The sequence below is a fragment of the Arachis hypogaea genome, chromosome 15, assembly GCF_003086295.3.
Source record: "Arachis hypogaea cultivar Tifrunner chromosome 15, arahy.Tifrunner.gnm2.J5K5, whole genome shotgun sequence".
NCBI classification, from domain to species: Eukaryota; Viridiplantae; Streptophyta; class Magnoliopsida; order Fabales; family Fabaceae; genus Arachis; species Arachis hypogaea.
This window is the reverse complement of record NC_092050.1, coordinates 13,987,794-14,013,422: the sequence shown is the minus strand read 5'-3', so window position 1 is coordinate 14,013,422 and position 25,629 is coordinate 13,987,794. Positions and strand designations below refer to the sequence as shown.

The 25,629-nt window shown below is 35.9% G+C and overlaps 4 protein-coding genes and 1 long non-coding RNA gene across 11 annotated transcripts; 3 read left to right on the top strand and 2 right to left on the bottom strand.

Annotated features, from left to right (window-relative positions):
• LOC112749571 (uncharacterized) lies at positions 1-3,217 on the top strand. Its single transcript, XM_025797864.3, has 4 exons — positions 1-578; positions 1,796-2,032; positions 2,129-2,346; positions 2,741-3,217. The coding sequence occupies exons 1-4, from the start codon at positions 312-314 to the stop codon at positions 2,922-2,924; spliced, it is 906 nt and encodes a 301-aa protein (XP_025653649.1). The 5' UTR covers positions 1-311; the 3' UTR covers positions 2,925-3,217.
• Positions 3,218-4,569: 1,352 nt separating this feature from the next.
• On the top strand, positions 4,570-8,820 carry LOC112749569 (probable LRR receptor-like serine/threonine-protein kinase At1g12460). Its single transcript, XM_025797861.3, has 2 exons — positions 4,570-7,016; positions 7,105-8,820. Exons 1-2 carry the CDS (start codon positions 5,848-5,850, stop codon positions 8,600-8,602), a joined length of 2,667 nt encoding a protein of 888 aa, XP_025653646.1. The 5' UTR covers positions 4,570-5,847; the 3' UTR covers positions 8,603-8,820.
• A 397-nt stretch (positions 8,821-9,217) lies between these two features.
• LOC112749570 (probable aminotransferase ACS10) lies at positions 9,218-13,305 on the bottom strand. 2 transcript variants are annotated; one of them, XM_025797862.3, is made up of 4 exons: positions 11,233-13,305; positions 11,011-11,121; positions 10,698-10,858; positions 9,218-10,615 (listed from the first exon to the last, which is right to left on the bottom strand). In XM_025797862.3, exons 1-4 carry the CDS (start codon positions 11,662-11,664, stop codon positions 9,760-9,762), a joined length of 1,560 nt encoding a protein of 519 aa, XP_025653647.1. In that variant the 5' UTR covers positions 11,665-13,305; the 3' UTR covers positions 9,218-9,759. The 2 variants fall into 2 exon arrangements, with proteins under 2 accessions (XP_025653647.1, XP_025653648.1); XM_025797863.3 differs by having other exon boundaries at positions 9,634-10,615; positions 11,011-11,112; positions 11,233-13,222.
• A 3,638-nt stretch (positions 13,306-16,943) lies between these two features.
• LOC112749567 (protein TPX2) lies at positions 16,944-22,086 on the top strand. Of its 6 annotated transcripts, none has more exons than XM_072218629.1 (18): positions 16,944-17,399; positions 17,480-17,548; positions 17,635-17,706; positions 18,043-18,184; positions 18,552-18,657; positions 19,090-19,140; positions 19,518-19,615; positions 19,706-19,781; positions 19,871-19,933; positions 20,107-20,193; positions 20,409-20,461; positions 20,540-20,627; positions 20,859-20,924; positions 21,012-21,074; positions 21,193-21,270; positions 21,392-21,433; positions 21,548-21,633; positions 21,733-22,086. In XM_072218629.1, exons 1-18 carry the CDS (start codon positions 17,201-17,203, stop codon positions 21,734-21,736), a joined length of 1,443 nt encoding a protein of 480 aa, XP_072074730.1. In that variant the 5' UTR covers positions 16,944-17,200; the 3' UTR covers positions 21,737-22,086. The 6 variants fall into 6 exon arrangements, with proteins under 6 accessions (XP_072074730.1, XP_025653640.1, XP_025653641.1 ...); XM_025797855.3 differs by having other exon boundaries at positions 21,718-22,086; XM_025797856.3 differs by having other exon boundaries at positions 20,403-20,461.
• On the bottom strand, positions 21,394-22,594 carry LOC140179600 (uncharacterized). The gene is made up of 2 exons (XR_011873167.1): positions 22,390-22,594; positions 21,394-21,881 (listed from the first exon to the last, which is right to left on the bottom strand). It is a non-coding gene; the product is annotated as an uncharacterized lncRNA (long non-coding RNA).
• Positions 22,595-25,629: the final 3,035 nt, after the last annotated feature.

Sequence of the window (25,629 nt, the reverse complement as noted above, 5' to 3'; positions counted from 1 at the left end):
GAGCGGTTAATGCGCGACAAAGCTCCATCACCCTCCATCCAACATTCCACTAAAATGTCGCTGTCCTGCGACGCGCCACGCGACTTCAAAACGACATCGTCCCTGTTTCAATTCAAACGGTTTTCTATCGTTATTCTTTTCGTCAGGTTTCATTTCCCCTCTCTCCCTTCTATCATTCTGCGAGCAAAAAAGCCGTTTTCGATTCGGGTCGGGTCGCCAAGCATTCCTCTTTCCTTTTCACCTTCACTACCTGGTGAAGCTTGCGACCCACCTCACATAATTCGATTCGGATTTCTGCTTCTGCGATTGAGATGACGTATCGCGAGGACGAAGACGACGCTACTTACGTAAAGGAGGTGGATCCGAGCCCTACGTTCCGAATCCATGTCGATGATGACAATGGTGATTACGTCAAATTGAGCAGCAGCCCACAGGAAGAGGAGGAGAACCCTTCTCCTCCGTCAAGATTAGCTGGCGTCCCTGTGTGGTATCTAGTCAAATTGTCCGTCACTTGCACGTGCCTAGCGATCGCCGGTTTTTTCCTTTTCAAATGGCTTGGACCTCCTTTCATCGAAAAGGTTCCTTTTTTTCCCCTCCAATCATCACGCTTGGCGCCGTTTCTATCCTTGGGGGCTTTTTCCCCCTTTTTTCCGGTGTAAAAATTGTTCGCATTAGATATGTGTTTGTTATCTTTGATTCTGTTATTTCATTGTGTTGCTTTTATGGTTTCGTTATGCATGCTTGCATGGTATAATAATTATAAGGTAATAGCTACAAACCTCACATTAGGGGTGTGCATGGTCCGGTCCAGTCCGAAGATCCGGTCCAGTCCCGAACACTTTAGGGGCTAATTTGGTGTGATTTTATCGGGTCTAGGATCGGATAAGGGTCTCAAAAATAGACTCGATCATTATTTCGGGTCGGGTTCGGGCCATAACTCGGGTCACCCGAAATCGGCCCGGTAGTCCGGTCATCATACACAATTAATATTTTATGTTATTAGTGATGGATGATGGCTATTATTATGTAGAATTTAATTATTGTAAATCTTAATATTTTGTGTTATTAGTCATTATATATAAGACTATAAGTTAATGTTTTATGTTTAAAATGCATAAGACTTTAGACTAATGCATAATATTGTGTTATTTGTATTGATTTAAATATTTGGTGTTATTAGACAATATTGGTATTGATTATGGTTATGCTTTAATTTTAGAGAAGAGTTGGTTCTTGTTATATTTTTCTAAGTGAATTTTACCATGTCAAATAATGGTTGGAGTATTGGAAATTTGAATATTTTTACATGCTAACTTACAAAAAGGTATCAAGGTAATATAATGTTAACGGCCCGGTTTTCACCCAATTTTTATCCGGTATAATCGTGGTCCGAAAGTGTATAGGTTTCATCGGGTCTAGAGCCGGGTTCGAGTCTAATAAATAGACCCAGTATATATTTCGGATCGGGTCTGGGTCACATCAAACTCGGTTTCACCCGGCCCATACACACCCCTACCTCACATGATGATGGCTTGCTTGCTTTCATTCATTCATTTTGTATTGAAATCATATCGGGTTGCTCTGGGTCATCAGAACCTTGGCAATTTCAATTGTTCACCTCAATTTCTTTTGTTAAAAGAATCAACCGATTGAAATTATGACACTGTTCACTCTCAATGCTGCCAAGTGCCAACTCTTGTATTTTATTATCAACATACAACATGGAATTATAGTGCATTGATAAATTATAATGTTGAATTGATTATCTCATTGACGAAATGACTGTATTTTCCAGGTGATTATTCCCCTAATAAGCTGGGAGGAAGAGACATTCAGTCCTCCAGTGTTAGCTGCTCTGATGTTTGCTTCTGTAGCACTATTCCCTGTTTTCTTTTTGCCATCTTCACCTACCATGTGGATGACTGGAATGTCGTTTGGTTATGTTGTTGGGTATATGATAATAGTATCTGGAGTAGCTATAGGAGTATCACTCCCCTTTTTCATTGGTTCATTCTTCCATCGTAGAATTGAAGTATGTGCCTTGTCCTTCAGTCAAAGTTGGATTCTATGTACCTGTGTTTGCTTTACCTGTGCTAATTGGGGTTAAGTGTTTTCTGATTCTTTGCAGGAGTGGTTAGAAAAGTATCCAAAGAGAGCTGCTGTTCTAAAAGCTGCTGGTGGAGGAAATTGGTTTCACCAGTTTAAGGCAGTGGCTTTAATAAGGATTTCTCCATTCCCATACATACTTTACAACTATTGTGCTGTGGCAACAGAGGTTCAATACTGGCCTTACTTGCTTGGATCCTTGGTGGGAATGCAATTCGATATAATTACTTCAATCTATACGTAGGGTCTCCATCTCTCCCTCACTTTCTCTTCCATACTGTGAATACTGCAATTGGTTTGGCTAGCTCTGGTTCCATCGTGTTAAATTGTTGGACATTTTCTTAGTAGTATTATGCTCCACTTGTCTCTTTGTAGCCCTTTCTGAAACCTTACATTTTCATTGTCATCTCTTTTATTTGTTTCATTTATCTGCAGCAAAAACATTTTTATGATAGGGCACAGTGGCATTTAGTCAAAAATGATTTGGTGGTTTTATTAGCCAATAGTTATGACCCTTACGTAATCCTCTTTCAGTTCTCCCCTCATTTTGACATGTTCATATGTTGTTAGCCATTCCAAATAAAAGGAATAATGCTGTCTAACTCTTTGTATGGATGGATGTCTGTCTCTGTAGGGGAATTTTGATAAGGGCATTTGCTTCTGTGCATAAAGAGAACACTCTATCATCTGCTGCGCCCCACGTTTCAGTAACTTTGGTTGGCTTCGGCATGATTGTGGGTACAGTGATCTTTTTCACGGTCTATGCAAAGAGGCAGCTCAGGGAGCTCCAGAAAGAAGACCAGCGGCTTTTGGGGTAATCAACTAACTTCAACTCAAATCTGATAGCGTCACTACTAACATTGCAGAATTTGGGTGAGGCTTGAACATCATCATCTATGGAAATTGGAGGGCCAAATATAGGAATTTTCTATCGCAGGTAGGGGGGAGGGGTGACCAAGGAGGAGCTAGCTATAACACAAACCAATTGGCATCTCTTCCTTTTTCCATTTTGTTTATAAAAATGAAATTTTGTTTCTGGGTTGCTTCATGCTTGCAGCTCAATTGTCATTGTTTATGAATGAAATTTCCACTTAGGGAGTTCTTTTATGAATTCGCAATTGCTTATGCTTAAAGCTTCGTTTTGCCGCATGAACCTTTACATTTAGTAAAGTACAAGAACCGAGATGTAAAAATGACAAGAAGTGACCATAGTGAGTGTAGAATCACTGACATGAACATTTTATTTTAACGTTTGAAAACTATAATTTAATTGATTGCTATAAATTTGGTGTCCAAAAAACGAATACTAATTCTAATATACGAATAACATTTTTCATACCGTTCTGGTATTCAATTTATCTTATTTAACTGAGATATTTATACTCGATTTTTTATATTTTCTTTAGAGGAAAAAAAAAAGACCATTTTGAGTAGTGGTTAGTAGAAAAAAGCAAGAGATAAAATGAGGGACCTGGGTCCACAAGTGAAACAAGCCAGCCAACCATGCTTCTTTCTTATTCTTATTAGATAGATAGAAAAAGCACCAAATAAATGCATTTGGAAAATATGGCAGAAACCGTGGCAAAAGGAAACCTATAGGAGACATTCACTTTTTTTTTTTTTTGGATTACATGGAAACATACCCTTATTATATTGCATATTGTATGTGTCAATTCGTCATTTTGTTGTGTTTATGTTTTAACAGTGGATCAAACCCCACTCTCTTTTATTTAAGACAGACAGAGAATTCTCGAATTTAAAGTGAAAAGACAATGGATCCACAAGCTTTTCACTGCTTAGTCAAATGCTAAAAGAAAAGGTTCAACAAAAGGAAGTAACGTTAAAGAAAGGGACGACTCGGAAAATAATCGCAGGTTTATAAAATTATAAATAAAATAAAAACCGTTGAAAATGAAAAGAACCAAATTAGAGAAGGACCAATTTTCTTCCATGTATTTAATACATAAAATAAATTGGAGGGCTAAAATCACCTAATACAACGGGCAAGACAGCGAAGTATATGCCGCGTGTCAAAGACTCGTTGTGGTCGCATCACAATTCTTGTATTGCTCGCTGTTAGAATATTCTCTTAACACCAATTATTTAGTTGTAAGTTGTTATTACTTCAACAAATATTAAATAAACAAAGTATACATCTTAGGTCTTTAAAGTAGTAGGAAGGAAATCGAATTAAATTAGTCTAATAGTCAGTTTATTAATTTACTTAAATAAATATTAAATATTTAAATTTAATTTTATATATATAGTAATTTATTTGTCAACAATAAATTTTTAAATAAAACTCATGATTTTAGTTTTTCATGGTCTTGCAACATAAGCACAGTAAAAAAGACGTAATAACATTAGTTTAAAAAAAGCGTAGTACCGCATTATTCTATTTATAGATATCAATTCTGATGTTTGTCTCTAAATGTGATACCTGACTCACTCCAAGCGTTTTTTTTTTTCAATTAACGAAACCCAATAATTCAATACATTAATAAGTAATAATGTAGAAGTAAATGCTAGTACTATGATGTGACTACATTTTCCATTATTGGTACCGTAGTTGATTAATACTAACTACTTTGTAATAAAAGCTGGTAATTACGACGAATTCCAACTAATAAAGGTATCCCTAATAAAACGGATACATAACATGTCTTGGAATAAAAGCAAAGCAAAAGCCTTCACCAAGAAACGCTACTACAGACAAAACAGCTCACTGCCTCTATCATCAATCCACCATCTTCTTCTTGTTTAAGTTGAATGTTCAAACTTCAAAGCATATTCAATATATCTATATCTATCTATCTATCTGTTGCATAGGAGTAGTGGCAGTAGTATAATTGAGATAGTGATTAAGGTGGTGGTGGTGGCTTGGTTGGTGGGGAAGAATAAATGCCTGGGTAAGAGAAACTGGTCCCTACTTAAAACAACACAGGAACAGGACAACTTAGTGGTGCTGGTGCTAGTAACTGAGAAGTGAGAACTCAAGCTCAAACACACATATAGGACAGTACACATAATAATAGTTGAGGTTTCCACTTTCCATTGAAGAAAGGGCATCATTTGCATATGAATAAGGGTAAGTGAGTGAGTTAGTGTGTGCCACTCTAATGCACGTGGTTGAGTCTTCACTCTGCAGTTGGTGGCAACAACAAGGTTCTCAATTTATATTTCACAACACAATCCAACACTATTTATTACTACTAAAAGAAACAAGAGAAGAGAAGAGAAGAGTGAAGAGTGAAGACCCCTTATTTATTAATTCCCTCTCACCTGCTTCCCTTTCCAGCAAAGCTACAGCCACCATTTCCACCATCCTCCATTTACTCTCCCACTCCTCCTTGCCTTTCATTCCCTCTCTCTCCACTTCAAGCTCACATTTTTATCCCACCATTTCCACCCCACAAACATCAAATCATACAAATCGAACAAGGGATTAAAAGGGTTACTTTATTAGTCCACAGAACTTTCCAAGTAATCATTTTTATTTTCTTCTTTTTTTCTCTTTCTTCTCCAAGCTCGGCCCCCTTTATTGAGGATGCTCCCGGTTGGTGATGATGATGCTGATGTTCATGTTCTTCGTTTCTCATTGGTTCAACAGTTGCAAAGACTCAAACTTTGCAGCTGAGAGGAAACAACAACCACAATCTCCACCGCAATTTGGTTCCAACAGTGATAATAATGCCTAACGGGTAATCACATTCCCACCGACGACGCCTCTGTTTCGAGAGCATGAGAAAACACCGCCAAATTAACCTCTTTCATGCTCTGTTATGCTCCATTCTCCTCTTGGTTTCTTGTGTGACGGTATCACCAGCCACTGAGAGAGAGATTCTGCAACAATTTAAGGGCAACATCACAGAGGACCCTTTCAACAGCTTGAGTTCATGGGTTTCCAGTGGAAACCCCTGCCAAGATTACAGAGGTGTTTTCTGCAACGATGAAGGTTCTGTGGAAAGGATCATTCTTTGGAACACTAGCTTGGCTGGGGTGTTGTCTCCAGCATTGTCTGGTTTGAAGAGGTTGAGGACATTGACATTGTTTGGGAACCGGTTCAAGGGTAACATCCCAGATGATTATGCTGATCTTCACACATTGTGGAAGATCAATTTGAGCTCCAATGCGTTATCTGGTTCAATCCCAGAGTTCATTGGTGATTTGCCAAACATTCGGTTTCTAGATTTGTCCAAGAATGGCTTCACTGGGGAGATACCTTCAGCCTTGTTCAGGTACTGTTACAAAACCAGGTTTGTGTCTCTTTCTCATAACAACCTTGCTGGTCCAATTCCTGTGTCATTGGAGAATTGCTCCAACCTTGAAGGATTTGATCTTTCTTACAATAATCTGACCGGTGCTGTCCCTTCGCGGCTTTGTGATATTCCGAGCTTGTCATATGTGTCACTGAGAAGCAATGCCTTATCAGGGAGTGTGAAAGGTCTCATATCACCTTGCCGGAGCTTGAAACATTTGGATTTCGGTAGTAATATGTTCACAGATTTGGCTCCATTCAGCATCCTTGAAATGCAAAATCTTACTTATTTCAATATATCCTATAATAGGTTCGGAGGAAATATTTCTGAGATCACAACCTGTAGTGAGAGATTAGAATTCTTTGATGGTTCCGGGAATGATTTGGATGGAGAATTTCCCTCCAGCATAATTAGATGCAAGAACCTAAAGCTCTTGGCCTTGGAGTTGAATAGACTGAAAGGGAGTATCCCAGTTGATATTCAGGAATTGCAAAAACTACTAGTTATCAGATTGGGTAATAACTCAATAAGTGGAATGATTCCCAAAGGTTTTGGCAACATTGAGCTGCTTGAAGTTCTAGATTTGCACAATCTAAACCTCATTGGTGAAATTCCTGCTGACATAAGCAATTGCAGATTTCTTCTTCAGTTGTGAGTTCCTTAACTTTCTCAAACTGACATATACATTAAACTTGATCTTATGGATTACATCTGAGTTCATTCTTTCATGTTGCTGCAGGGACCTTTCTGGTAATAGCTTAGAAGGTGAGATTCCTCAGACCCTATACAACATGACATACTTGGAATCCCTCGACTTACATCAGAACCGGCTCAATGGAAGCATACCACCAAGCCTAGGAAACCTGTCAAGGTTGCAATACCTAGATCTGTCACATAATTCACTATCTAGTTTAATCCCATCTACTCTTGGAAATTTAGGAAACATGACTCATTTTGATCTTTCATTCAACAATCTATCCGGTCTCATTCCTCAAATTGAAACCATACAGCGTTTTGGTCCATCTGCTTTTTCCAATAATCCTTTTCTCTGTGGTGCTCCTTTGGACACCTCTTGCTCGGCGAAGGGAACTCCGTCACCTTCAGCACCTGGGAAGACTAAAGTTCTAAGCATCTCAGCAATTGTTGCGATTGTTGCTGCAGCTCTGATCCTTGCAGGGGTTTGTTTGGTAACCATCATGAATATTAGGGCTCGTCGTCGAAAAAAAGACAGTGATGAGATCATGGTTGTTGAGAGCACACCCCTTGGATCATCAACAGAATCAAATGTTATAATTGGAAAGCTGGTTCTGTTTAGCAAAAGTTTACCATCAAAATATGAAGATTGGGAGGCAGGTACAAAAGCATTGCTTGACAAAGAGTCTATAATAGGTGGCGGATCAATTGGAACAGTGTACAGAACTGATTTTGAAGGCGGCATCTCAATTGCAGTGAAGAAGCTTGAGACTTTGGGAAGGATCCGAAACCAGGAAGAATTCGAACACGAGATTGGACGACTAGGCAACCTCCAACACCCAAATTTGGTTTCTTTACAAGGTTACTATTGGTCCTCTTCAATGCAATTGATACTATCAGAGTTTGTCCCTAATGGGAATCTCTACGATAATCTACATGGGATTGGATATCCAGGAACAAGCACTAGCAGTAGCAACAGGGAGTTATATTGGTCTAGAAGGTTCCAAATTGCACTTGGTACTGCAAGAGCACTAGCCTATCTTCACCACGACTGCAGACCTCCAATTCTTCATCTCAACATTAAATCCTCTAACATACTCTTAGATCACAAGTATGAGGCTAAGTTGTCTGATTATGGTTTAGGAAAGTTGCTCCCCATTTTGGACAATTACGGTCTGACCAAGTTCCACAATGTAGTCGGCTATGTCGCACCAGAGTTGGCTCAAAGCCTAAGGCAGAGTGAGAAGTGTGATGTGTACAGTTTTGGGGTCATTCTTTTGGAGCTGGTTACAGGTAGGAAGCCAGTAGAAAGTCCAACAACAAGTGAGGTGGTCATCTTATGTGAATATGTAAGAAGTTTGTTAGAGGTTGGTTCAGCTTCAAATTGCTTTGACAGAAACTTATTGGGATTTGCTGAGAATGAGTTAATTCAGGTTATGAAGTTGGGACTAATTTGTACCTCGGAGGATCCATTAAGGAGACCAAGCATGGCTGAGGTTGTCCAGGTCCTTGAGTCCATTAGAAATGGATTGGGAGCACACTAAGCTACTTGCTAATTGGTTGTGTTATAGAAGCAGCAAGACAAAAATTCTTTTTCATTCATTTTTATATTGTCATTTTTTTTTCTCTTCATAGAATTGGGTACATTTTGCAATAAAAGGCATTTGTTTCATTCCATTGTCTTTGAAAATGAAAATGCTTGGAATTACTGATCATCTTAGCATGGTTCGGTTTCTAATATTTTACCATTTCTTCTTTGCAATCTTTGTTTTGTTGTGTATCCTTCGCTTTTCATGGTTGTAAATTTTGGACACACCACACCACCTGCATCAATTCAGGCCAAATCATGTTTTTGGATTTGGAATTATGCACCTTGATCACGTTGCCCCATGCTTAATTCATAAACATATTCCCAATTTCCCATTCCAATACAGCTAATGATGATGCTTATCACTCTCCGGATTGTTCTCAACACAAACGTCCCTTTCTTGTAGGGAGAACCCATGTGTAGTGCCACAAGCTCAGTTTTTGTATGATACTGCAATGACTGGAGTCTCCTCAATCATCACGGAATTACCAATAACACCACCTCGAATTATGTTGTCCAGGGAAGTTGCCATCAACATTACTTATCCATCCTTAGGAACTTTCCTGAGATGTCATCCAAAATGCTCATCAAACTTTCACCAGTCTTTGGTCAATTATTACAACAAATATTAAATATTACTAATACAATATGACCTTCTTGCTGCAATATACAAAGCTTGAAGGCAAAGGGTATCTAATTCTCTTATATAAAATATTATGAAATAAATGAAAAACCTAAGGGCAATGGAGCAAGAAGAAAAAGAAACAGCTATCATCATGCCCATAAACAAAGTTGGGTCTTGCAAGTTTACCTTATTATGCATTCTTGTGTTATTATTACTCCTTTTGTTCTCTTGATGGAGACGCTTCTTCACATTCAGAATCAGATTATCAATTTTTGCATTGTTGCGGACGCAAATAATACCATGCAAGAGGCTCCAATTATACACTTAACAGAAGTCCTAATGCATAGGCTTTAAAACTGAGGTTTAAAAAAGAACTCCATCTTATAACTTCTCCTTGATGATTGATTATTCCTTCTAGGATGATGCCGGAAAGAATAAAGAATCAGTAAACCAAAACAACAATATATGCAGAACTAATTAATGCCATATCAACTCTCTGATTTTGTGGCTGCAGAGATTCGCCGAATCCGTTCCATGACTACAGAAACATCTTTTTCAGACAATGTAGTGAAACAAAAACGAAACCATCCTGGTTCAATACAGTGACAAGATGATCCTGGAGTAACATTGATCTTAGCCACATTCAACAATCTGTCCCAGAGCTCAAGCTCTCCCTTTTCGCCATAAGACCGGAGTAATTTACTCATGTTGGCCCAACAGTAAAAACCACCGCTGCTGCTAGTGCACTCGATTCCTAACTGCTTCAATTCTGCCACAAATGTGTTATACATTCTTCGAAGCCTCAGTCTGTTGATCTCAATGAATTTCTGTACAAATCTAGTATCTGAAAGAATGGAGATAAGCAATTGCTGAGTGGGAGCAGAAAGAGCTGAGAACTTTGCCATTCTTCTAGCAGCAACTAGGACATTCTCATTGTAGGAGTAGAGGACACCAACCTTAAAATCTGGAACAGAGAGTTCATTTGATAAACTATATATTATATGAACTCTGTCGCGATCAAGTTCTTCGGCTTCCAGGATTTCCACCATGCTCACAAACTCTTTGCTTCCACAAGCAGACCCTGCAAATGTTTCATTGGAGACTATGTGGATATTCTTCTCTCTAGCAAAGTCCACAATATCAAGTAGTGTTTCCCGGTCCAATAATTTTCCAACAGGATTCGAAGGATTCGTTATGATGATTCCTCGAACTTTTTGTCCCCGTTTCTTTGCCTGGTTAAAGGCCCGGTCAAGAGCAGTTATACTTAGATTGAAGTTATCAGTGCTACGGCAGGGAACAGCTACTATCTCGATGTCACTTCGCCATTTTATATCCCCATCAAAGCTGCAAGAGGTGATCAAAGCATATTTCATGTTTTCTTGCATGAAAGAAGGTTTGAAAATTGAGGAGTTTGTTAGAGAGTTACCTAGGGCTGTGAGGTGTTGGAACAAGGAATGAATTTCCATGATCTGCTAAGCAGAAGCTAAGAATGTCAATGGCAGAGGTGGCACCAGCAGTTAGTACCATTTGTGAGGGACTGAAGAAAATTGACTTTTCCATAACTTGAGGCATGAAACCAGCCACAGCCTGCAGGATTATAGTGAAAAATTATCACCGTGCATGGCATGCATAAATTCCATCGAATTCCAAGTCACGCGCATCAAATTTCTCAGCATTACATTACAAGTTCAATTAAACAAAGCACATCACAATTAAAAAGTAGTTGAAACTGAAATTACCAGTTTGAGTTCCATGAATCCATCAAGGGGTTGGTAAGGTGCAATTCCTCTGCCTAAAATTGCAGTGGTTCCATTCTGGTGAATCCAATCGTGAACCAAGTCCTGAGACAGCTACATGAAGTCCCAAACAGAGAACAAAATCCACGAAACTCAGTTCTCATAACCTAACAAGATAACAACACAAGCAATTGTGAATGGAAAAACAGAGAAACACTCACTCACCGTGTTATGTGCCAAACCAAGCTGAATAACACCATGAGGATTATGAACCTCGTGGTAGGGATCCTCAGCGGCCTTGCGCAAACCAACGTAGTAAGGAGAGTCAGCGGAGATTCTGGCGACAGAGGTGGCGCGGCCTGACACGTAAGCGGGTCCGGCAGGGCTTCTGGGAGATAGAAGGATCCTGGAAAGAGAGCGGGGCAAGACTTGGACATGATGTGGATGAAGCTTGCCGGAACCGGGTGGTTCAGGGTCCGGAGAATGATGCGGTGGTGGTGGTGGTGGCGGCGGCGGAGGAGGAGGAGAACGGTGGTGGTGGCGGCGGTTCTTGAAGTAGAGCTGGAAGAAGTAGAAGAGGGCGCAGGGGATGACGGAACCCCAGAAGAGACCTCCTTTGCCTTGAACGACTCCTTGCAATGGCACTATCACTCTCATGGCTCATTGCACACACATCAACATAGGCATAGCCACGAATTTTGGATTATTGGAATCTCTTCCACTTCACTCTAACCTTCAATTCAATCATGTTCTCATCCCACTACTATTCTATTGCGTTCATGTGTTTTCTTTGATATACTAGAGGTTGCGGGGGAATCATTATCTCTAATCTCTGATTACTATGTGACACTAATCTCAATTGTCAACATTGTATTTGTATCCCATATCAAATTTACAATACTTTGCTTTTTAAATTTTTACTTCAAATACTAAAAGGAGTTATCCATCCAACCTTCATCCACCAGAATACCACATATCCTCCCTTTGATGTCATATCCAATCGTTCTTTTTTCTCTCCTACTTTTCTAACGAACCTTTTATTCCTTCCTTGTTACTTAGGTATATCTTTTAAGTAACATATCATTTCTTTTATTGAGAGAGCTTGAGTTAAATTATTTATTACTCCATATTGTTCTCCTCTTTCAACACTGGTCACTCGTCATCATATATACATCCCATATATATTAGCTAGTACACACTATACAACACACATCCACGTCAAAGTATGCACAACTCATGCACGATTCAATTATGTGTGTTTACCAATTGGATGGGACCATAAATTTAAAGAGTCTAAAAGTTTTTATCATATTATAATTAACAGCAATGAACAAATAAACGGACAATTGAAAACAAAAATAAAGTATCAGTGTATAACTATAAAAAAAATAGAGTATTTAGACCACACGATAACATTTGGTTCCTAATTTGAGGTGCTCTTGCACTCAGTAGTCATTGCAAAATTTATTCATGCATGTATATGTGGAAGCTAAGCAGATACAAAACATGAATGAGTGGATATAGAAACCTTGCGGTCATGCACAAATACATATTCTTAGATATTTGGTAATTGTGGTCTAGATTTGATTTTAGCGAAGAAAATAATATTGAGGTGAAAAAAGAAGACTCAATAAAATTGTCATATGAACAAATACAAAATCTAAAATTAAAAACGAACAACTGAATACTTGGGAGTACATATTGTTATCTACTATTTATAGCTATTAAAAAATTAACCTTACTAAAACTTAACTTAATATGGTAAATAAATTAACTATAGTTATTCAACCATAATCAGTTACAGCTTGTTTTTGTGAGACATTAGATAACAACTTAAGATTTAGAATAAGTTGTCGCTTAGAACCTTTATCGGTCAGATATGGTTATGATTTTATCGACTAAAAATATTTGGATATATGTGAGATTGTTTTATATTTAATTTATGCATGCTACTATTAGTTGAATAAATGGCAATACACACCAAGGGATAGTAAAAAAATGGATGTGGACGTTTGAAGTTGAGACTTGGACATAATGTGGATGAAGCTTGTCGGAACCCGGTGGTTCAGGGTCCGGGGAATGATGCGGTGGTGGTGGTGGCGGTGGCGGCGGAGGAGGATGAGAACGATGGTGGCGGCGGTTCTTGAAGTAGAGCTGGAAGAAGTAGAAGAGGGCACAGGGGATGACGGAACCCCAGAAGAGACCTCCTTTGCCTTGAACGACTCCTTGTAATGGCACTATCACTCTCATGGCTCATTGCACACACATCAACATAGGCATAGCCACGAATTTTGGATTATTGGAATCTCTTCCACCTCACTCTAACCTTCAATTTAATCATGTTCTCATCCCACTACTATTCTATTGCGTTCATGTGTTTTCTTTGATATATTAGAGGCTGCGGGGGATTCATTATTTCTAATCTTTGATTACTATGTGACACTAATCTCAATTGTCAACATTGTATTTGTATCCGATAGCAAATTTACAATATTTTGCTTTTTAAATTTTTACTTCAAATACTAAAAGGAGTTATCCATCAAACCTTCATCCACTAGAATACCACATATCCTTCCTTTAATGTCATATCTTATAAGTAACATATCATTTCTTTTATTAAGAGAGCTTGAGTTAAATTATTTATTACTCCATATTGTTCTCCTCTTTCAACACTGGTCACTCGTCATCATATATACATCACATATATACTAGCTAATACACACTATACAATACACATCCACGTCAAAGTATGCACAACTCATGCATGCACGATACAAGTTTGTGTGTTTACCAATTAGATGCGACCATAAATTTAAAGAGTCTAAAAGTTTTTATCATATTATAATTAACAGCAATGAACCAAATAAACGGACAATTGAAAACAAAAATAAAGTATAAGTGTATAACTATAAAAAATAGAGTATTTAGACGACACGGTAACATTTGGTTCCTAATTTGAGGTGCTCTTGCACTCAGTAGTCATTGCAAAATTTATTCATGCATGTATACGTGGAAGCTAAGCAGATACAAAACATGAATGAGTGGATATAGAAACCTTGTGGTCACACACAAATACATATTCTTAGATATTTGGTAATTCCGGTCTAGATTTGATTTTAGCGAAGAAAATAATATTGAGGTGGAAGAAGAAGACTCAATAGATTTGTCATATGAACAGATACAAAACCTAAAATTGAAAACGAACAACTGAGTACTTGGGAGTACATATTGTTATCTACTATTTATAGCTATTAGAAAATTAACCTTACTAAAACTTAACTTAATATGATAAATAAATTAACTATAGTTATTCAACCATAATCAGTTACAGCTTGCTTTTGTGAGTCATTAGATAGCAATTTAAGATTTATAATAAGTTGTCGCTTAGAACCTTTATGGGTCATATATGGTTATGATTTTATCGACTAAAAATATTTGCATATATGTGAGATTGTTTTATATTTAATTTATGCATACTACTATTAGTTGAATAAATGGCAATACACACCAAGGGATAGTAAAAAAATGGATGTGAACATTTGAGGTTGAGGCTTGGATGAGAAACTGGTTGCATATAGGGTTGATGCGGAAAAAAAAAAAAAAAACATGCATGCATGCACCTTATTGCCAATTCAATGGATAGGGGTCCCAACTTGAATGTGTAAGTTTGTCTTAGCTTGAACAAATAACATACCAACGGCTATGATATGTTTGGATGTATTCAGGCATGCCCAAGGTCCAATTATTTTTCTTATGCTGCTAGCTACGGATTACTAATTCATCTGTGCTATGTATAAAGACAAATTTGACACAGTTTCATGGACGTATATGGATCCCTAATTCCTAAAGTTCAAATTAGCTAATAATAAGGAGCGAGGAAATAAAATCTACATTTGAAAGTTGAAACTTTGAAATCTGGGCAAAGACATGATAAATAAAATAAATTTAGAAGAACTACGTTGCAAGCTTCTGTGGGTGTGACAGCTTGGCCTTGGAGCGTCAACCTTGGTCATTCGCCACTTGTAGTTACTGAATTATGTGGGTATACCTGCACTCTTGAAATTAAAAGATTATTTTAAGACACGAATTATATTTTTGAAATTTACCCTATCTTGTATCTATTTTTTTCGAACTTAAAATTATCTATACTTTTATCCCAAAAAAATAAAAAAAAAATTATCTATATACTTGTATATAAAAGGATTGAGGTGCTTCTATTTAATGATTTAATCTTTCACGCACGTGTATTTTGATATTAAAAAAAAATCCATCTTAACTAATTTTTTACTAATTGTTATTTTACACATTAATTAATGATAACATAAATAAAAAAATGAATTAATAGATACTTTTCGGAGTTTGCTTTTTATAAGATTTAAACATAAAAATTGTTATGAGATGAAAATTGTGGTTTACCTTATAATAAGTTATAACTTATAACTCACTTGCATTGATCGTAAATTTATTTATTCTCTTATAAAATAGAATATTTTTTTTAAAAGTGAGATGTTAATAAAATAATAAAATAATATTTTAATTATTTTTAAATTTATAAATAAAATTTACAAATTTAAAAATAATTTAATTATTATTATTATTATTATTATTTTACTTTAGATACTTTTCTCATAAAATGTAAAATAAGGCTACTTAATACCAAAGTTAAAACAAAATAAATTGAGTTCGATTTTTATTTTGAAAAGAGATTTTTTCGTAATTCAATTTTAAATGTCTTAATTCTAAGTTTATAACCAAAAAGTTTAATGACCTTCATTACTATTGTAGTAATGGTCAAATGATTATATTATCAATGCTATTATATTCATCAATTATTTATACACTTTTTATTTCTAATCTAAACAGGTACTTACATCTTAAATTTTATAACTTTTATTTTATATCTAATATTTTTTATTCATAGTATTTTTTGCAGGTACTCATGTCTTTTTATTTATTTATCCAAAAAATAGTTTGTTGGGACTATCAAATTTAGCTACAAAATTGAATGAGCTATATTCTAAAGCTCTATTTCATCTAAAGACCATTTAATAAAATGATAAAATTATATTTTAATTATTTTTAAATTTATAAATTTTATTATCTTAATTTAAAAATAATTAAAATATTATTTTATTACTTTATCAATCCCCTCTTCACTTTAGGAGATATTCATCTTTTCATTATGGGGTGTATTATAATATCTAAAAATTATTGTCTAATTATAAAAAATAAATTAAATAATTAATTTTAAATATTAAAAATTAATTATAAAAATAAATTAGATAAAAATTAAACACTTAAATAAAAGACATGGTATAATCGGCTTTTTATTTTCTATCTCACTCTGTTCTTTGGGGCCACTGAAAACGCATTGACTATATTTGACACGTTATTTTGTGTGATTGAAAATTTTCCTTTAGATTCTGATTCTGAGTAAGTGGACCTGTGGAGTGGAGTCCTAAATTCAGAAATAAAACAAGAGGTGCAGACCCGGCCCAACTGAGTGAGAAAAGAGAAACGTTAAGGGTAATCTGGGGATTTCGGGTCCTGGGAAATGTAGCCAATTGGAAAGAGGACTGAGGCGCCGAAATTGCAGTTTATAGTGTGGTGCGCATTTGACACAATGTGAGCACTGACCTCACCGCACCAAAACAGGACCTATCCAAAGGGGCAAATCCGTCCAACAAACAGTCCCCACAAATTCAAATTTTGGATCGTTAGTGATGTACTGTCTTGGTCGTTACACTTACCACGTACTGGACACACTTATATGCCATAGGGTTAAGCTCCCGGCGCAACAAGACAAAACCCCTCTCCCATAACCCCAAGCTAATTAATTACAATTATTTGAATAAATTTGTATACTACTATTAAATTAATTATTACTTAATTAAGATATATACTTACAAGTTACAATGGACCCAACACTGGGTGGTGGCATTTGCCAACCTTCCATTTCATGAAACGAAACGCATAAAAATTAAAAAAATACAAAATACTATTATTATATTATATAATATTTAATTAAATTGAATAATGAGGCGATTTGGTATTCAAATGTAAAATCCCTCTCAGTACTCAGTAGCTTGACTGGCTAACAGTAACAGTAGCTATCAACATTCAACAGTGCATTTTCTTCAACGAGTTCTATTCGGAGCTTCATAACCCGCAATCGCAATAGGCGGTGGCGACGATGATGATGACCACCACAACGATGGAGGAGGAGGAGGAAGACATGGAAATAGAGAATGACGTTTATGTGGCTCACGAAATCGACCTCGATTACGAGTTTGATGCAGCGCGCTTCTTCGATTTCACGGTGCAAGAATCTCCCGTTCAAGCTCGCCTAGCCGAGCTTTGGTTCGAAACGGCCGCCAGCTACCCTCCTTCTCGTCGGTTTTCGCCTTTCCTCTTTCTTTCTCATGCCTCATTCAATGCACCTTGGTTAGCTCAATAATCTCTTGTGTTTCAGCTTTTGTTTCGAAGCTTGTGCTTAGAGAAGACGATGTTAGCGCCTCTTCTCTGGAATGCTTCAATGGTGGTATGCCTATGCTATTTTACTTTACGAAATGTTGTTAGTTCTTGTTTCACTGATATTGTCATCTAAGCTGCTTTCTGCTTTGATAGATTCGAAATCGGTGGCTGGAGTTCTGCAAGATATAGCTATGCAAATGCAACCGTTACAAGTAAATAGCACAGGTAATCAACGTGATTGAATGATCATAGATCGGGACACTGTTCTCTGAAAGAAGTTGTTCACCTAGTAATCGTATATTGTGATTCTTCTAAATGCATTGAATGATGAACTGCATCACAAGAATTTACCAATTTTTCTCTTTAATTAGAAACCCTATCTGTAATTCCTGGTGCTCAAACTGCTCTGAGTTTTTTAACCTTATATGTCAACTATAGTATTTTATTGATTTTTTCACAATTCATCAGATTCTCTTTCGCTTATTTGTAGCTTTTTTTTTTTTTTTTAAATTCCCTCTTTTTATTCCCGCTTATCGCTTGACAAGTATTTGTCTCTTTTAGGACTAACCTTTACCAGTAAGACAATCGGGAACAGTTTGAAATCAAAGGCTAAATCCACTGTGAGAAAGGGTTCAACACTAATGAAACCTACAGCTAGTCAGCTGGCTAAGCAAAATCGGGCTCCTCAAAATGTTGCTTCGAGGTGATTTTCTGACTAGCTTATACATTTTCATAGTTAGGGAGGCATGAACTATTATCCGAAAAGCAAACAATTAACATATTATTAGTTCACAAGGTTTGCGTGTTTGATGGTATTTGCATTTCTCCACAAGATTTCTGTTCTCTCAACATGATACATCATCTTAAATGCAGCCTTCGCAATTACTATGTTCTTTGTAAGTCATGTACTCGTAACCAGTTGGCCTGCAGGACTATTTTCTACTTTCTTTTCCCCTAGTTTTTCTGAGGCTGGTGATGCTAGCTCATGCTTTCTGATCTGCGGATGCAGAAAGAACTGAATTTACCTTTTTTTTTTCTTTATGCCATCTACAATTTTCCCATTGTTTCAGGTTTCAGAAGTTATCTCAGAACAAGGAAATGAATTTGTCTACCTTTTCTGGGGTAGAAACTCAAGCTTCAAAACGGCAGAAATTAGAGGATGGTCACTCGCGCAAGGTCTGTAAATTACTCTATTCCTCTTCCTCTCTGTTTAACTAATAACTGAGAGATGGGTGTTATATTTGTCTGATTGAACCAATTAGTATATGCCAGAAACCGATCTTAAAATTTATCATTTACAGCTGTAAATTTGTGCAATTCCGAGTTAGTTGGAGATATAACATCTTATAAAATTATCGCTAAGCCTGCATTACATTTTTATTTATTAGAAATAATACTCTAAGGAGGTTATGAGAGCTTAATTGATGCTTTCATGGGTAACAATTTAATAGATTGTGTATATTAAATTTGGCTCTCATGTTCGGTTGGTAGTACCATGGAAGTACTGGACCGTAAATTGGGAATTAAGTGTGGCTTAACTGCTGTTGGGAAGTTCATTTATTTTACACAGTGCATTTGAAATACTTACCATATCTATCTCTATGGCAGGTTGGTGATGTGATTCAGCAAACTAATTTTGTACATAAGGCACCTAACAAGGTAGGAAACTATAAATTCTAGTGCAGAGTTCTTGAATATTCCCTTTGTTAAAAAATTGATTTTATAAATTGCTAAATACCTTCCATTTGACATGTTGGGGATTTTGTTGTGTCTAAAATATGTTCCCCCACCCCGACTTTTTTTTCATTCTTTTTACTATTTGAGTTTGTAAGCAGAAGATTGAATTCTCTATTCTTTGTTTCCTGTGACATCACCGTTGTGATGATTGAAAAATATTAAAAAATGGTTAAGGACTAATGAGACCTTGTAAATTGGAATAATACGAGTAATTAAAGTTCTTTGGGCAGAGGACTATATCTGGAAAGGCAGGAAAGAGGTCCACATGATGATGTCTGTAAATTTGTATATTATTGCAGATTGTAACTACTGAAGAAAACTCTAGACACACCAAATTGAGGATTACTATTCCTAGGGAGCCTGAACTTGAAACTGCTCATAGAGCACAAAGGATAAGGTTTGTTGTTTTAGTTTTCAGTGAAATTTGCTATTGTGGATTATGTTCCTCAAGAAATTAAACTGAAGATGTTATATGCGGCTGTTTCAGACCAAAAAATGTTGTAGAGGCAGAACATGTGACAGTGGCTGGGCCCAGATTCAAAGCACGCCCATTAAACAGAAAAGTTAGTATTTGTAGTTGATAGACTTTGGTTTCAAATTTTGGTGAATCTTTCTCCGTCCTCTCTTTTTAACTATTTTGCCCACAATCTAGATTCTTAATGCTCCTACATTGCCACTGCCCAAGAGGAGCACTCCGCAGTTGCCTGAATTTCAAGTAAGTTCTCAACACGTGCTTTCTTGGTTCATCTATGTTTTTTTCTTTTGTCACTATTTCATGAGTTATATAGAAATGGAAAAAGATTTTGCTGGCGAGACAACAACTAATTAGCAAAACGAGTTCTGCATTATTTATTTTGAAGCTCAGATATTTTGTGTCTTGTTTCTCAGGAATTTCACCTGAAGACATGGGAGAGGGCCATGCAACACTCATCCGCTACTTCATCATCTTTACTTCGCTGCAAAGATTCTGACAAGGTTCATCTAATTCTTAGAAACTTTGGTGTTTCATGACATGTGTAGTGTATGTATTCAAAGTTTCTCATATCCTACCAATATGAAATGCATTAAATACGAATTTTTTTAAGCTGCTAACTCTTATGATTGGCCAGCCGTATATTTCTTTATTTTCCTGTAGACCTGTAGAAGATATCTATGATTACTCCATCAGAAATTGAGTTTGTTAGTTTCAGGGATTGGACAAACCTCCTTCTTCCACAGTAAATAGAGGCAGGGATTTGAGAAGGTAACAAATGGCATTATGTTAAGTGTAACATGATAATTCGTGAAATGAGACTAACTTCAATGTACTCTTTTTGCATAGGCCATCTGCCATGACTCCCATGAGTGCTCCAAAGCATGATGGATTGGATTTTGCACATAACTTTAAAGCTCGGCCTCTTAATAGGAAGGTAACAAGACGTTGTAATAAAGTTGGAAAGTATAAGCACGAATTATATTCTAAGGATATTTGAATATATTACTTTAAAGTTTGTACTATCTTAGATTGATGCATTTTATTTAAGTTTTTGGAATCCATTATATTTTTGTTGTTTTTTTTTTTTTTGGATTAAGTAGGTTCTACTTTTTGCTCCCTTCTTAGTTTGATCTATTGTACTAGCAACTCCCTAATGCCTTTGCAGATACTTTCAAGTAAAGGAGATATTGGTGTTTTCCGGAATAGAAAGCAGGAATCCACAGTGCCGACAGTGAGTTGGTTCATCTGTTTTCACCCCATAATATATTTTCAGATAGAAAAAATATAATGATGTCACATCTTGTGTTAATTAATACAGGAATTCAATTTCCAAACAGAAAAGAGGGTTCAGCACAACCTTCCAATTGAACTGTTTAGCAAGGTGAATTCTTGCTAGTCTTTTTCTTACATAACAATTACAAATTCTTAATTTCACCAGTATTGCTATTTTCAATTTAATTCCTATCATTCTTGTTTGTTCTCCTTTTTCTTGGGACTAGCTATCCCTAACCTCTGAAATCCAGTCAAATAATGGATCTCACATCAACCAGCCTCAGCATTCCATGATGTTCAGAAAGGTTTTTCAATTTAATTCCTATCATTCTTGTTATTTTAAACTTATTGTATTAAATATAATGATTTTTTTTTGCGGTACCTTAGTGAGTTTTTTTTTTTCTCCCTGGTTTTTCTTGCTGCAAGGATTTAAAAGAAAATATAAGTTCTTTTCATCTGAATCAGAAGGTAATATGACAATCTGAAGAACACAGGGCTTGCACCGAGCCTATTATTTTTACATAGGTTTCTTTTATATTATAAACATTAAATATTCATCTTCCATCGGACACAAATATGTAGGATAAGCCTTTCATCTTTGGGGGGAACAAAATTCATAGCGGGAATGAACATTGCATGAGTGAAGTTGGTTCTCGGTTGACTGCAAGGTATCAATGATTCGCACTACTCTATGGTTATGTCTGGTAAATTTGGTTAATTATATCTCCTGCTCTCTAACTAACATGTTCCAGGAGCTTGGGAATTAGGTGACGACAAAAGATTGTCAATGTGCAACAACCAACAAGCTTTTGTTACCAGGATCAAGATTTTTGCTGTCAAGTTATAGTTTGATAGGGACATAGCCTAATGTCAGCAACCGTTCTCAGATGGTAACATCCAATAGGTGGTTCTTTTACTGCAACACAAAAAGAAAATTATTTTGTTAGAACAGAAGTTAGCATACATGTGCGTAACTGCATCAGTTGTATCTTGTACAACCGCTCCTAGATCTCTGTCCAATAGTAAAATCGTTAAAAGGGCAAGTGTATTATAGTCCTGAAGCCTATCTTCTATTTTTGATAGCATTAATAAATTGCAATGTGCTATTGGCCATTCTATTAGTCTCATGCCTTGACACAAAAATCGAACAAAGGAACTATAAACAGATCATTTAAATATTTATATATTCAAAACTGATTGAAAGGTTGATCAGACAACTGAATATAACACTCATAATTTTCAACTTATATGCAAATCCCATTGTATTCCGGAATCCGGAAGCATCGGTGCTGATAAATCCCAATTAATTACTTCCTTTCCACTAACAATGCCTATTCACCCGTTTCTTATTATTAGTAAGATAGGTTGCCCCTTTTCCTTCTCTTTAAGAAGGTAAAGTGAGAGAGATGGCAAGAATAACCAACCTAAATTGGAAGTCTAATAAGGATGTTTTGCATGGAGATGGACCACCGTAAGGTGGTTTTCATATCTGTGCAGGATGAATGCAGGGATGCCTCACGGGTGGTGAGAACAATGATGATGGAGATGGATGCGTTAGTAGGTGGATATATGATATATGTGTACAGAAAGTCAGAAACATAAGCAACTACTTTGTAACACAAGTTGGTTGAGGGATGGAGGCATCCCGTGAGTCATTATCAAACATTATCCGCTTTCGGATTCCTTCCTCTAACCAGTTGTACGCCACAAACACACCCCACACATATTACGTATATGTCTATATATATTCCTTTTACAAATCAAGTACAAAATTATTGGCCTTATTTCCATTTTGGTTCGAGGCTTTTTCGTTTTCCTTCTCATTTTAAGTTGAGTTAACAAGTCTCGTATTCTAAACTAGAAACACATGAATAATCTTATATTTAAAACTTTAAACAATGTATAGGTTTTATTTTTTCTTTATCTTCAAATTCTATCTTTAACGTTAGACTTTTCGCTATAAAAATTTTGGTATAGTATGATGAACTACATTTTAAAAGGTTTAAATTATTATATAAAAACATATAGATGATCTGTATCTAACTCTAATTAGTATCACTAGATTGATGTATTGATATATGACATACATCATCATTTTAAATATTAAATGAAATGAAATATATAAAAAAGACTTTTTAGTAATTAAGATCATATTTAACAAATTTTATTAGGAAGAAAAATTAATTTTCTTATAACACAGAAATAAATATCTTCATATTCCTCTGTTCAATTTTAGCGACTGTAATATTATTTTCTCTGTTTTATTTACATTGCAAAAATAATTTGAGTGAAACGTTTATTTGAAATTAACATCTAATTGTTTATATAATTTTAAATTAATTGGTATGTATCACATATTCTTAGTAGCGTATTGAAAAAAAAAGGGGATGTTTGCTCGCTTCTAAAGAGTAAACTATTAAAATAATACCTGAAATATTTTAACACCAACAAATATAATTTTAAAAAACATAAACAGTAAATTAGTCTCCGAAAAATTATTAAATTTAACAAAAATGATCAACCATTAATTAACTGCTTACCATGGGCAGAAAATACTAACGTGGTAAATGTTAGTGATAAGATGACAAACTCTCAAAGCAATATGATTATGTGGTATTTTTATTTATTATTAAAATTTTCAAATCATTAATCTTAACATTTAGAGAGGCTCGTTCTTGCTGCAAAATCTACATCTCTTAACTTCTATTTCTCCCCCTTCACGTACGGTGGTGGTGGCATAATGGAGTTTCAGGAGGAATAATAGCCGCAGCAGCAGTAGTAGCTCCTCAAACTTCTCTTTTTTTTCTCCTTCTTCATCGGGTCTTTGGCAGCACGCATGGCAGAGTCACAGCACGATGCGAAAAGGCTTCGTTTGTAGCTAATGCGAACGGTGCAGAGAATAGATCGGCCATGGAGGCTAGAGGAGACAAAAGCACCACAAATCACAACAACAAATTAGAGTCTAAAAGATGAATTCAAATGTGTTTGCAATGTTCAAGGAGTTCAAAACAAAGTTAGAACTTGAATTTGGAAAGAAGATCAAGTGTTTAAGGACAGATAATAGAGGAGAATATGTCGATGGTAATTTTTCTAATATTTTGGAAGCAAGCAGGCATTCAACGACAATACACAGTTGCATATACGTCTTAAAAAAATGATGTAGCATAACGAATGAATATGACTCTTCTAGGAAGAACACGAACTATGTTGCAAACTGCAGATTTAGCCAAGTCTTTTTTGGGCAAAAGCTGATAAAACCACTTGTTGTGCCATAAATCAATCACCATCAACTGCAATAGGGTTGAAGACATCAACAGAGATGTGGCAAGGTAAACTACCTAATTTCTTTTTTATATATATTTAGTTGTCCTGTGTACATGATTTATAATTCTCAGGAAAGAACAAACTTGGACCCAAAGTCTAGGAAATATATATTCTTGGATTATCCTGACGGAGTTAATATAAGGGGTTTTGTGGGATCCCACTACCCGCAAAATTGTTGTCAGTAGAGATGTAATATTTGTAGAAGATAAATTGCAAAGAGATCAAGAAAATAACAATACTATTAAGAAGACAGCCATTGTACAAATAGATGAGAAATGCAAAGAATGTGATTTTTCTGAAGCAGAACCAAAGTATGAAGAACAAGAACCAGAGGTCAATGACAGAGAAGTTCGTCAATCCACTCGACAAAAAAAAAAACATTATCATGGCACTCAAATTATATTTTGGCAAGCCACGATGCATATTATCTTCTGACAGAAGGAGAGCCAACAACTTATGTAAGCTATGCGCAATCTAAATATTTCTATGTGGATGACAGCAAAACAAGAAGAAATCAAAGCAATACATAGAAACCATACTTGGGACTTTGTAACACTTCCAACAGGTCGAAAAGCCTTACAAGATCAAGCGAGATAATAATGATCAGGTGAAAGGATATCGTGCAAGATTAGTTGTCAAAGGATATGCTCAGAAAAAAGGTATCGACTTCAATGAAATATTTTTTTCTATGGTAAGACTAACTATTATCAGAACAGTTTTGGGCTTTTGGCTATGTGTGCTGTTTTTTATTTACATCTAGAGCAACTAGATGTAAATACTGCTTTTTTTCCATGGAATACTTGAAAAAGAGATATATATGGTCCAACCAGAAGACTTTGAAGAACAAAGAAAAGAAAATTCGGTTTGTAGGTTTACTAAATCTGTGTACGGTCTAAAGTAAGCATCAAAATATTGTACAAGAGATTTGATTCTTTTATTATTAGTTTTGGATACAACAGACGTAGTTTAGATTATTGTACCTATTACAAGAGGTTTAGTGATAATGATTTTATCATTTTGCTGTTGTATGTGGATGACATGTTGGTGGTAGGTCCCAACAAAGATCAAATTCAAGAATTGAATACACAATTGGTCAACGATTTAATATGAAAGACTTAGGACTAGTAAACAAGATTTTAGAGATGCAAATCCACCGAGACAAAAAGGATAGAAAGATTTGGCTACCGCAAAAAAATTATTTGAGGAAAATCTTGCAACGCTTTAATATGCAAGAATGTAAACCAATTTCAATCCTACTTCCTATGAATTTTAAATTATCTTCAAGTATGTGCCCTAGTAGTGAAGCAGAGAGGATGAAAATATCTCAAGTACTGTATGCA

Excerpts from the sequence above, each read along its gene's own strand:
- LOC112749571 (XM_025797864.3), top strand. The coding sequence starts at position 312 with ATGACGTATCGCGAGGACGAAGACGACGCTACTTACGTAAAGGAGGTG. Across the intron at positions 579-1,795 it reads GACCTCCTTTCATCGAAAAG|GTGATTATTCCCCTAATAAG; the intron begins GTTCCTTTTTTT and ends TGTATTTTCCAG. Across the intron at positions 2,033-2,128 it reads TCTTCCATCGTAGAATTGAA|GAGTGGTTAGAAAAGTATCC; the intron begins GTATGTGCCTTG and ends GATTCTTTGCAG.
- LOC112749569 (XM_025797861.3), top strand. The coding sequence starts at position 5,848 with ATGAGAAAACACCGCCAAATTAACCTCTTTCATGCTCTGTTATGCTCC. Across the intron at positions 7,017-7,104 it reads TGCAGATTTCTTCTTCAGTT|GGACCTTTCTGGTAATAGCT; the intron begins GTGAGTTCCTTA and ends ATGTTGCTGCAG.
- LOC112749570 (XM_025797862.3), bottom strand. The coding sequence starts at position 11,664 with ATGAGAGTGATAGTGCCATTGCAAGGAGTCGTTCAAGGCAAAGGAGGT. Across the intron at positions 11,122-11,232 it reads TTGGTTTGGCACATAACACG|CTGTCTCAGGACTTGGTTCA; the intron begins GTGAGTGAGTGT and ends GACTTCATGTAG. Across the intron at positions 10,859-11,010 it reads GATTCATGGAACTCAAACTG|GCTGTGGCTGGTTTCATGCC; the intron begins GTAATTTCAGTT and ends ATAATCCTGCAG.
- LOC112749567 (XM_025797853.3), top strand. The coding sequence starts at position 17,201 with ATGATGATGACCACCACAACGATGGAGGAGGAGGAGGAAGACATGGAA. Across the intron at positions 18,658-19,089 it reads AGGATGGTCACTCGCGCAAG|GTTGGTGATGTGATTCAGCA; the intron begins GTCTGTAAATTA and ends TCTCTATGGCAG. Across the intron at positions 21,075-21,192 it reads CAATTGAACTGTTTAGCAAG|CTATCCCTAACCTCTGAAAT; the intron begins GTGAATTCTTGC and ends TCTTGGGACTAG.